At 26.4% G+C, this 13,363-nt stretch overlaps 1 protein-coding gene across 4 annotated transcripts; it reads left to right on the top strand.

Moving 5' to 3' along the window:
* Nucleotides 1-10,405: 10,405 nt before the first annotated feature.
* Nucleotides 10,406-13,319, top strand: LOC106764008 (cytochrome P450 711A1). 4 transcript variants are annotated; one of them, XM_014648201.2, is made up of 5 exons: nt 10,406-10,741; nt 10,978-11,130; nt 11,509-12,298; nt 12,389-12,484; nt 12,677-13,319. In XM_014648201.2, exons 1-5 carry the CDS (start codon nt 10,527-10,529, stop codon nt 13,007-13,009), a joined length of 1,587 nt encoding a protein of 528 aa, XP_014503687.1. In that variant the 5' UTR covers nt 10,406-10,526; the 3' UTR covers nt 13,010-13,319. The 4 variants fall into 4 exon arrangements, with proteins under 4 accessions (XP_014503687.1, XP_014503686.1, XP_022638212.1 ...); XM_014648200.2 differs by having other exon boundaries at nt 10,975-11,130; XM_022782491.1 differs by lacking the exon at nt 10,406-10,741 and adding an exon at nt 10,757-10,892.
* Nucleotides 13,320-13,363: the final 44 nt, after the last annotated feature.

Below are 13,363 nucleotides of genomic sequence, written 5' to 3'. Positions count from 1 at the left end.
TCAACACTTTATTTATCCTTTTCTTTATTTCTCTTACATTTTGTTTAGTTGAGTTGAAAAAAAACAAAGATGAAAGAAACATAAAAGTATGTGACAAAAAGTTTTGGAGTTTTAGAAGAAAAGAATAGATTAAACATTGCATTTTTAATACTATGGTTGAAATTTAATAATAAAGAATAAAATCAAAATACATACTCTTTAAATAAGAAAGAATATAACATCTCTAGAACTATTAAATAAAATGTTATTAACAAGAAAATATAGAGATAGATTTCTAAAGAAAAAAGTTTATACATGATTGATTAATGAAAATTTAACCATGTTGTTGTCTTATTCACTTTCATTTTGTACATAATATTGAAAAACATTTTTATAAGTTTATATAATTTAAGGTGATTTTTATAAAAAAAAAAAAAGAAAAATAAACACAAATACATAATATAAGATGGATAAACTAATATTATAGAAGAAGAATTAAATCATATAGTTATAAAATAGTATACAATATAATTTATTTTTAAATTAAATCAAACTTAACTTTGAAGATAAATTTTAGATTTGATTAATCTGAATATATTTATTGATAATAAGTTGTACACTTATAATGGTAGAATAATTGGCTTTTTCCAAGTTACTACTCAAAAAAGGACACCAAATTATAGACTAAGACATTATGCTTCTTATTATATAATTTTCTTTTCTACCTAAGTTGAAGTGATTATTGAAGTGTCAGAATAATTTCCAAAGTTAAGTTTTTACATTAATACAACAACACTCGAGATGAAACAATCATTAAGAATTTCAATTTAAAAACTTTTTTCAAACTATGTTTCAATACAAACATAATCTCATACATAATTAAATCATTATAATATTCAATATTATTACCTACAAACTTTAAAATGATATATCTCTTTCATAAAAAATAAAAGAAAAGAAAGTAATAACTAAAACTGTAACCAGAGTGTCCAACGTCAAAACCCTAGCAATCAGTGTCATATCTACAGTAGACAAGTGGTTTAAACATTGGAAAATAATAATTTTAACACTAATTTTTTGACATCATTTTGACACTGTACACGTGTCAAAATGTGGTTGGACGAATGGTTTCAAAAAATGGTGTTAAAATATCATTTTCTTTAAACATTTGTTGCAAAACTAAAAATGGTTTAAGCATTTGTTGCTAAAACTAAAAATAATTTGTATTGTGAGTCTTCTCCAACGTGTTACGTTTTCTTGTCTTTCTTTATCATCAACCTTGCATTCTTTTATCATAACTTTATGAAAAATACGAGTCATTATTTTTTATAATCATTACCAGTTTTATAATCGACACTCATAAAAAATAATTTGGTTTAATTAAAGTATTAATGAATTCTAATTTATTTATTGTTTGCATTTTATGTTATCCCGGATGATTTAAAGGTTTAGTTGAATTTGGTTGTTTAAGAGGGTGAAAGCTATCATTTAGTTCTTCTTAGTAAAATTATCATTATGATATTTCTTTTCTTACAATAAAAATAGAAAAAAAGGATAAGATAACAGAAATAAATAAATAAAAAAGCAATCACTTGGAAAAGAAAAACGAACGTTATGTTTTATTATTTTGAATGAAAATATTTAAAAGTTTGATGTAAGAATGAAAAAGAGAGACAGGATCTTGGTATGATGTGAGTAATAAGATCTTGATTTGAAACAGTGGTTGACATTCTCTTCTTCTTATTTTTAATATAAATATCTGTCGCTTATTTTCTGCTTTCTTTTTCCTTAACCATCTTCTACTCATCTTCTACACTTTCATATCTAAATATATATATATATATATATATATATATATATATATATATATATATATATATATATATATATATATATATATATATATTCTTTTATAATGGCTATATAATTTATTATTGCATGTTTAATTAGAGATTATCTGAATAGGATCCGTTTAAGTTTGATAAATAATTTTTTTTATCATATCTTTCTCTTTCATGGAGAAATATACATGCTTATATCATGTTAGTATCCGCTTTTCTATTGTTCAAAATATTAATTAAATAATTTTTTCATTAAATATAAAATTTTAAAAAAATAATAAGATATTATCAAATATTTAATGTTAAAATAATATACTTCTTTTTTTAATTGAGAAAAAAATTATAATTATATAAATATAATATAAAAGTATCAAATAATAATTGCATAAAAAGATAATTATAAAAAAGAATAAAATAAAATATATACTTTAAAAAATTTATGAAACTAAAGATAAAAAAATTAATATATTTTTCTTATATTTCTTAACAAATTATATATATTTTAATAATTTAAAAAATATATATATATAGATAAACACGTATTAGAAATAAGTTATATATATAAATATAAATAAGTATATTTAAGCATGAACATTAAAATATCTATTATTCGTTATTTATGAATAATAAATATACGTAGATTAATTAGTAGTAAAGTCTTACCTTACAAAAGGTGTAAGCAAATAAAAAGTTAATATAATTTTTTTATATTAACAAATTAAATATATTTTAATAATTTAAAACGAAAATAAATATATAAATAACATAGATATTTTTGTTGTAAATACGTATAGATACGAATATTTTTGTTATTTTTAGTGGTTTGAAAAAAAAATTGTAATTGTTAGTGGCATGAAAATGATTAAGAAAAGAAGATATATATAATTGAGCATTTGTTATTGGAAAATTCATTATTTGAAATATTTATGTGTAGTACTATTTTTTGTTTAAATTCGTCTACAATACAATCATTGAATTCAATTTTTTATATTACTTTTGATGCTTACGCTTAAAGTAAAGCAATTTGCACACACATAGCATTGAAAATGCTCTTGATTCAATGGCTTGTGATTATTGTTTTTCTTTTATTATCATTTACTTTAAGTGCATTTAGTTCCATTCTCTCTGCAATTGGTTCAAATTTTAGTTGTCTTCCAACTAACTTCATCAATTATTAGAGATTATCATAAAACTAAATATTCAAGCTAACTACTAAAACATAAGTTCAATGACTTTTAGTTAAAATTCTTAAATAAATGAATTTTTGAAAATTGTATATATAATTCATTCCGCATCGAATATAAATATTAAATAGATTGTTGTTTTTAAATATTCAATAATAATTGAAGAGTTGAAATTTAAAGTAGTTTAAATATTTTTTAAGAATGAATTTATAATAGAGTTTTATGTTTCAAAACAAATAATATTTGAAAAGTATAGTGTTTTGGTTATATTGGATCGATGGACAATCGTCTCATTCTGGTTTGTCTTACGTTTTAACCGTTCACGTCCGTTCCTCAATTCAATTTAAGCCGATCGGGATGTTCAAGTCAAATGTCTCTCACAAAAACATCTAAATGTATTGAATTATGTCAAAATAATCTTTACCTCGACATCAAATTTATACTTATAGGTTTATAGTAATCAAACCTATTAACTGGTTATTAATAGCTATTAAGATGTCTGTTAATCTTTCATTAATGATCGTTACCCTATTAATAAGCTTTTAAAGAACTTCAATACTTGTAATTACTAATCTGATCAATTATGAACCATTGATAATCGACTCAACGGAATATATGTCAGTCAATATATCATACCGTGTGTAGTAATAAATTCTAATATCATTTAACAAAGTTGAGATCAAATCACCTACCAATTTAAATAATGTTAAGAAAATAATGAACGATAGCAAAAATTTAGTTATACTATGAAGAATTATAATTAGTGTCCACCACGAAAGTAAAGCACAAAAGGTTATGCAAATGATTTATCTGTGCAATTTGAGTGAGGAGAAACATTGCCCCGTTGATGTCATTTTCCAAGTCATTGACTCCTATAAAGGAAAAATAATTGTTAAACATTACAAAATGCCTCTCATTGTAGAAAGATCAAATTAGGTTCCATTTTTGTCAAAAACACTTTTGTAGAATAAAGAAAGAATTAAAGTTCAGTGTCGTATTCTAAATAAAACAATATATAACCAATAAGTCCTTCATTAAGGATCAAGAATTTTCCACATAAATAGTATACTCTTCCATTTTTTTCTTCAAATTATTTATTGGAGCTTCTATTTATACAAATACCAAGTTTTATTCTGTCACTTCAAGATTTTATTTTCTGAAATCGAAATATATATAAATATAAAAGTATTAGGATGAGAAAAAAAACATATATGATATCAGATAAAATTTATGACGAATATTAAATACATATATTTAATAAATATCATAAGTAATAAAAGAAATATTTAATTATTTATTTGTTAATAAACAGGAATGAGTACTATGGTATCTAATTCACACATACCATTTATTTAATAATAATTATTAGTAAACTCTATTTTAGTATTTTTCTAAATCAAGTGAACAAAATGAAATTATTGGTGAATGAGATATTAGTTATAAAAGAATTGTTTAAAATTTAAACTTCATATACTTCTATTTTTTTTTTTATTTAAGCCTATGATGTTAAAGACATTTTGTAAAAGATTAATCTTTCAAAATTTATATTTTTTCACAACTCATTTAAATTTTCTTTTAAAAAACTCAAATTTATTTACATTAATATTTTATTGAATAATTTAACTTAAATTGTACTTCAAATTATTATTTTTTATCTATGTTTATATTTTTTAATAATTTTATTATATATATATATATATATGTGTGTGTAAAAAATAAAAACTCATAATATCTTTCACCTATATACTCGACAAGTAATAGGCAAGTTATAGAATTTTTTTTTTTTTCAAATGAGACTGGTAGATAGAAAATGGATGATGATATTTTGACAACATTTTAATATTATTTATGTGTTTTTCTGTGATTAGTCCATGTTGAAGTTTATGATTATTATTATTGATTGTGTAATAATTTTGTACCAATCATATAATAACATAAATAATGTTAAAATGTTGTCAAAAAAATATTATAAAAATTTTACTATATTGATAGAAAATAGGCACTGCCATTCCTGAAAAACACTAAACATTCGATTTCTATGAATCAATGTTGAACCAACATGGTAAAAATCTGTTATTTTTCTAAATAAAACCTTTGATATGTTATACGGGAAAATAGGGTAATATACTCTTTGTGTGAAAAAACCGAAGGACTAATTATTTAATATTTAAGAGAATAAAAGTTGATTCAGTCTTAATGCAAAAAAAGCAATAACTATAGTTAATTATTTCTTTAAAAAAAAAATTAATTTCAACCAACTTTCTTATCCGATTAGGAATTAGCATACATATCATATTATTTGTCAGCTATTTGTAAAATGAAATTGCAGATTTTTTTTCTATTCATGGAAACTTGTAGATATGTTTTCTTTCTTAAAAATAATTTTTAAAATATAAATTAAGATTAAAGAAATAATTTTAAATATAATTTAAATAAAATTACATAAAAAAGTATTGATGTAAATAATTTTAGTTTTTCTAAAAATAAATTTAAATAAGTTGCACTCTATAGTATAAATTTTTAACACATTTTTTAAAAATAATTTCAAATTCATAAGTACAGATAAAAAATATTAATATATAAAATTTTAAATTCTAAATAATTATTTAATAATTAATATATCCTTTTGCAATAACTTATTTAACCACTTGATTGCTTTAAATATTATTAATAGAAAATGCATAACATCTCATTTTAATAACTAAAAACTATTAAATAGAAGTTATATAAATGATAATTAACATGCAGCTGAGACAAACATATCATTTATATATTATTATCTTCCTCAAAACATGAGTATAGGAAGTTATATGTAAATATTAACGGAGGTTAGAATATTTTTCTTTTTTAAAGATAAAAGATTTACATGATAGAATAAAATTTTAATTATGTTGCTGCTTCTCCTCGTCTTATATTGAATCAACGAAAACATTTTATCCCCTCACATTATTATAATGATTATTGCAAACAATAAAAACAAAACAACAAACAAATAAGAAAGGGTAAACTAATGTACAAAAAGATTTAATCTAAACATTTATAATGTAACAATTTATCAATCACACAATCCAAACATCCAACATATTCATACATTCATACAACATTTGACACTAACTTGATTATTCGAATATATGTCTTTGACAACATAGATGTGTACTTATAGTAATATTTATATTCTGCAGAATCATAAACAAAAGGGTTATAACCCTATCACCTATAAGGTTAGTCCCCTTCACGCTTAGTCACTCTCACCACATAACTCATTCTACTTTATTTAAGTGTGAATAGTTATAGAGTTCAAGATATCTTGTTTCTGACCTCATATGTCAATGCATGCACTAACTTTACCACATCACAAATTTTTTTCTTGAAATTATCTCTGTTAGAAGTGGGACTTCCAACAATCTCAACAACATCTTAAATCATATTCTCCATATATAGAAATAGCACCGTACATATTAAGCATGCATAAGCACTATAATAAAATCTCAAATCTAAAATAAACATGCATATAATCCAAAATAAACCACTTCAAACAGACAAAGAATCAGAAAATCACATTTGTGCTTAAACTGATGCTCAACGCAAAACCTCTCACAATAGGGAGCGTTCAATGCCAATTATGGTGTTAAACGCTAGAGTTCTTACAAATTTTCTCACTCACCGAAACCATCCCGCCACTTAGCGAAACAAGATGAAAGTGGTTCCAAACTTGTAGAGTAAATCAACGCTTAACAATACTTTGTCACCGCTCAATACCAGACCATTGACACATTTGGTTGCTCAACGACACAAACCTTGTGCTTAGCGGCTTAAAGCTAAATGCTTACAGAACTTCACAACCAAGTTTGCGCTTAGTGTCACACCAGTGTGGCTCAACACCATATCAGAAATCAATAACTTCAACTTTATGATTTTGGGAAATAGAGACCTATTTGGAGGATCCAATTGATATTCCTAACTGAGTGTTTGGTTCAAAAACAGGTTTAGGTGTCAAAATAAATATCAATTTGCTCATATGACCAGATCTTCAATTTTTCAACTCAACATCAATTTCAACCAAAAACAAGCAATATCCAACAACAAACACATCATAAACTCTACATGTCAAACTACCAATTTCAAACCAAATCAAACATGCAACACAGTCCATCAAATGAACAACTTTAAAAAGTGGTAGTTAGCTTCCTTTACCTAACAAATGACCAAAATGTTGTAAAAAGCATAAAACAACTCGAAAAAACATAAAAACCTTTATCTACTTCTACAATCAACAAAAACATTATCAGAACATATTGTTAAAACTATTAATAAACAAATACTCAAATTAATGACTCGAAAGACATATGCAAGATGAGTGGAGCCCACATGCAACATATACAACAAAAGACCAAGAAAAAAGGGTTGAAACTTAACTTACTTAAATGAAGCAACTGATTGGTCCAAATTGAAGAGTTTGTCATCAAGATCAATCCTACAATTTTGTTCTTTAATCAGACAAATAGAAAATGAGAACTCTTAATGAGAAATATAAAAACTTTTAAAAAAATAATTTATAAAAAGATAATGTGTTTTAAAATTGGATAATGATATTTAGACAATTTTTTGACAACATTTGAACATTGATTACATGTCAATCTGTGATTGGTCAAAAATTACTCCACAATAAATAATAATAATCATAAAAACTATTGTGGAGTAATTTTTGACCAACCACAGATTGACACGTAATCAATATTCAAATATTGTAAAAAAAATGTTATCTAAATATCATTATCCTTTAAAATTATAAAACTCATTCCTAACAAAACTATTTATATTAAAACTTTTTAATATTAAAATAATCGAGTCTCATTAATTTTAAATCACTTCACTTTTAAAATATCATTTTTTAAATCTTTATAAAATGCTAAAATATTAATTTCTAGATCTTACGAATGTTTATGAATTAGATATGAAAACCTTTATATTCGTGAACAATAACAAATGAATAATTGAAATATTCACACCAATTGTTCATGAATTCCGTATATCTCTTACAAACCACAATATTGTTTTCTTGCCTAACCTTTCCATTTCAAGATCTTCAGTGCATCTTTCACTTTCCACCTGCATTTCCCACTCTTATGTCTTATTATATAAAAGTATTTCGACCACTATTAAAACTACATTTTCACTAAACTTATTCCCAAATAATATTTCTTTCGATGATGACAACTTTTTCAAATAATTAATTCCATATAACAAAAAGATAAGCTTTTATTAAGAATTACTCAAATTACACTTTTTTAAGTTTCAAATTCTTTATACATATTTTTATATTTTTGAAGTTTGGAAAACATATTAAAAGTGTGTATGATGGTTGACTTACATAAACCTTGAAGCAATTAAGAAGTCTTAGGACAAGAATCACAGAAATATTCCACCATCTTATGCTTTTTCTTTCTATTGGTTACATTGCTGTGGAATGTTCATCATGGATTCCACTACAAATTCTCCATGTGGATACAATGGATCTTCCTTTCCTCTACCCTCAGACAATATCAAAATAAATCATTAAATTATTATTATTTTAATTATTAAAAATAAAAATAGATTTTTGTAATGATAACAATAAAAAAATTGTAAATTATAAGTTTGAAATAAGATTATTTTAATACTGCTACTTGAATTTGAATGGTTTGAGTTTTATTTAAAATTTTGTAAAAGCTTGATGTGTTTAACATATACTTTAAAATCTATGTTATATACTTATTTGCTTTATATTATGTTATCATTGCATTCTATATTTAGCATATACTTTAAAAATGTAAACATTAGTATATTTGTGACAGGGAAGTTACAATATAGACCTCATAATCAACATTATAAATTGTACTAATGATCTTTGGCCACTCCTATTGTGAAAATCCTAAAAAAGAAAAAAACTTGTGGTTTTGCTTCATTCAGTTTCACAAAATATGTTATCTTCAATTTTAATTTTTAAGAACTTTATCGTATTTTATTTTTTATTTTTTTCTTTCAAGGTTTTTATATTATTATTATTATTATTATAAGCCTGTCTTTTATTTGATAATATTATGATAATTTTTTTATTATTTTAGTGAATATACAATTTAAATTTAAATTTTCGTCGATTGAATAATTACTGTAAAGTACGACTTTATCCATATATGTATATATAACTTAGAAATTATTACGAAAGAGGAAGATAATAGAGATCCATTTTATTGTTAAAAGACATCATATTTCATAGACAAAACAAGTCCTTCTTTTTAGGATTCTTACGAGTCAAATTCTGATTGGGGGACAAAGTTTGGACAATAGATTTTAATCCTATCCAAAAAGATTCTCACCAAAAAATCTTCATGTTATTTCTAAATTAAGTCAAAACTAATATATATTATAATAAAAGTTATTTATGATCAGAAATTAAATTAAAATAAAATATAAATTTAATGTTTGATAATTAAATAAAACTGTATTTAATGAATAAAGTAGTATATGATATCCTCACTTTCTTTCTCACAGGAACCACTATGTGATTATTGTGGTCAATTAATTCAGCCTTAATATCCATTTTTCATTTCTCAGATTTTCTAAATCATTGCCACAACCATTAACTTTAGTCGGAAACTTAATCATACATATCACGTGACATTTCATCGACCAAATTCAATTTTCTTATTTAATCATTAGATTGCCGGTTCATCTCGAATATCATTAGAAAAAAAATTATTTATAAAATATTAAAAAAAGCTTTAAACCTAATTTAATTTTATAAAATTAATTTATAAGATAAAATTTATATATATATATATATATATATATATATATAAATGGATTTTATCTCATTTAATTACAATCTATAGATCACACTAATCAAAATCAAGTTTAATTGATGTTTATGAATTATGGATTGATTTGTAAGGTATTGAAAGTTTTATAATGATTATAGATAAAGTCAATTTATAATATATAAGTGGGTGCAAATTTTACTTTACAAACTGATTTTGCAGAGTTGAATTAGATTTAAAGTTTACTTTTATCATGGTATCAGAACTATGTTAGAACGTATCCTAGTGATATTTGTTGTTTGTTAGGCATGTTATTCCACCTGTTATCCGGTCATTATCGAACCACTCATTAAAGTCTAGTATCACGCTTGAGATGATGTCTATACCTCAGTATGAAGGAAGTATGTTAGAAATCTCGTCGACTGGAGATAAAACTGATTTTATAGAATTGAATTAGACTTAATAAATTTATAAGCCGAAACATTTTTTTTACTTGTATTATATATATAAAATAAAGAAAAGGTAACGTATATTGGGTACAGTGTATGTAATTGGGAATGATGATTGACTAAGGGACAAAATGGCATCCCACTCTTGTGGTGGTGTTGATAATCGATAATCGTTTGTGAGTAGCAGCAGCAGAATATAAAGCAGAACCCCACCATCACCATTCCTCCAAATTCAACAACCAAAACCTATCTCACTTGGTATCTACCAAAATCAAAATGGTGTTCATGCAATTGGAATGGCCATGTGTAGCCATAATCACCCTCATGCCTTTGCTTGGAGCCTTATTGGGTTATCTTTATGGGCCCTATTGGGGGCTCAGGAAAGTTCCAGGCCCACCTTCTCTCCCTCTTCTAGGACACCTTCACTTGCTCGCCAAATATGGCCCTGATGTCTTCTCACACCTTGCCAATCAATATGGCCCAATTTACAGGTTTCTTTCTACTTTCTACTCATTCTCATTTTCTTCTCCTTCTCTCAATAAACCTGTTATTCTTCCCATTATATCCAACTTCAATATTTCAAATTCAAAAGGCTCAAAATTCTGTTATGGTGGTGGGGCAGTGCATATTACCTGGGAAGAAGTACATATAATGATGCTTAATGTTTTTAAATTAAAAATAAAAAATAAAGTGGATGATGTTGTTCATTCCCTGTTTAATGTAGCAGATTTCACATGGGAAGACAACCACTAATCTTGGTAGCAGATCCAGAGCTTTGTAAAGAGGTGGGAATTAAGAAATTCAAAGACATTCCAAACAGAAGCGTTCCCTCTCCTATTTCTGCCTCACCTCTTCATCAAAAAGGGCTCTTCTTCACCAGGTATGCATAAACAATAATAATTAATTTATGACACAAGTTATTATATATTCAATAAGGTTTTCAAATATATTATCCTATCAGAAAATTGTTGATGTCACACTTGAGGGACACAAAATATATATCAGTAGATATTTCAGATAACTACATTTCTTTCTTAAGCAATTTTCTGGATTTATTTCTTTAGAATTTTGAGTAGGATAGAGTAGGCACCATGTTAAATATTCCTATTTTCTTTGAATATGGTGTCTTTAATTTGAGAACAATTGAAGATTCCTTGCAATCCAATGGTTTTCCGAGATCTTTGTCCTCTGGTGAGAACAGTGTTTGATTTGCAATATCTAACTATGAAAAAGAAATTGATAATGCAATGATGTGTAGGGACTCACGATGGTCAACCATGAGAAACACCATATTGTCAGTGTATCAACCCTCACACTTGGCTAGTTTAGTGCCAATGATGCAATCATTCATAGAATCTGCAACAGAAAATCTTGACACCCCAAATGAGGACATGATCTTTTCTGATCTTTCCCTAAGACTAGCGACTGATGTGATTGGAGAGGCAGCATTTGGTGTCAACTTTGGCCTCTCTAAGCCCCATTCAGTTTGTGAATCAATCAAGAGTGTTAACAGTGTGAAAAATGGTGATGATGATGATGAAGTATCAGATTTCATCAATCAACACATCTACTCCACAACACAACTTAAGATGGACTTGTCTGGTTCCTTCTCCATTATACTTGGTCTACTTGCTCCAATACTTCAAGAGCCATTTAGGCAGATTCTAAAGAGAATACCAGGCACAATGGACAGGAAAATAGAGAGTATTAATGAGAAACTGAGTGGTCGTCTTGATGAGATTGTCAAGAGGAGAATGAAGGACAAGAACCGAACTTCAAAAAACTTCCTATCACTAATTTTGAATGCAAGAGAATCAAAGCTTGTATCAGAAAATGTGTTTTCACCTGAATACATTAGTGCTGTTACTTATGAGCACTTACTTGCTGGGTCAGCTACCACAGCCTTTACTTTGTCATCCATTGTCTACTTGGTTGCTGGTCACCTAGAAGTTGAGAAAAAGTTACTTCAAGAGATTGATGAATTTGGTCCATCTGACAAGATTCCCACTGCCCAAGATCTGCATGATAGTTTTCCTTATCTTGATCAGGTCAGCTCATAGTGAAATTTTGGTGAAATGTAAGATTCATATTTTGAGTTTACAAGGAGTAAGCAATCATGATGTCATATTCTAATGCAGGTGATTAAAGAGGCCATGAGGTTTTACACTGTCTCCCCATTGGTTGCAAGAGAAACATCAAATGAGGTAGAGATAGGAGGTTACCTTCTTCCAAAGGTAGTAATACATCTTTGCCGCAAATATAACTTTTCTATAAAATTGGGAGGATAATATGTAATGAGAAAACAATATATGCAGAAACAATGTAATACACTGTCAATCAAACAAAAAAAAATCATATATGTAAGTTAGTTTTGATGGAGGGTTTTAAAGTTATATAATCATTGATGTAGTTTTGTAAATGAGCAGGGGACGTGGGTATGGTTAGCTATTGGAGTTCTAGCAAAAGATCCAAGAAATTTTCCTGATCCAGAGAAGTTTAAACCAGAGAGGTTTGACCCCAAATGTGAAGAAATGAAACTAAGGCATCCTTATGCATTCATACCATTTGGAATTGGTCCTCGGGCATGTATTGGTCAGAAATTTTCCCTACAAGAGCTCAAGCTTACTCTGATTCATTTGTACCGAAAATATGTGTTTCGGCATTCCCTAAACATGGAAAAGCCTGTAGAAATGGAATATGGAATGGTTCTCAACTTCAAGCATGGTGTCAAGCTTAGAGTCATAAGAAGAACACAATAAAGTGGATTTGATTTGATACCAACTAGATTGTACTTGTGATTGTAAACAAAGCAGAATATACGCTAATTCAAACTAGTATAATATGCTCAGATCTAAGCAAAACAATGTTTATAGGATATTGAGCTTTTAAGCAGATTTTATAAAAGAAAAATTATATTCTAACAAAACAGATTCTCCCACTGGATTGTGGGGTTGTACAATTCAAAAAACCAATTCATTAGACACAATCTTCAAAGCTTTAAGTACACCAAATTGGAACTTGACATTGTCACCACCTTAAAAGACCGAGATCCAGGACAATTTCTCTCTTTGAAACATCTTCACTTATACAATATCCAATTTACACCTTAATCC

This window comes from Vigna radiata, chromosome 6 (assembly GCF_000741045.1).
Source record: "Vigna radiata var. radiata cultivar VC1973A chromosome 6, Vradiata_ver6, whole genome shotgun sequence".
In the NCBI taxonomy this organism is placed as follows: Eukaryota; Viridiplantae; Streptophyta; class Magnoliopsida; order Fabales; family Fabaceae; genus Vigna; species Vigna radiata.
This window is presented reverse-complemented; position numbering and strand designations above follow the sequence as displayed.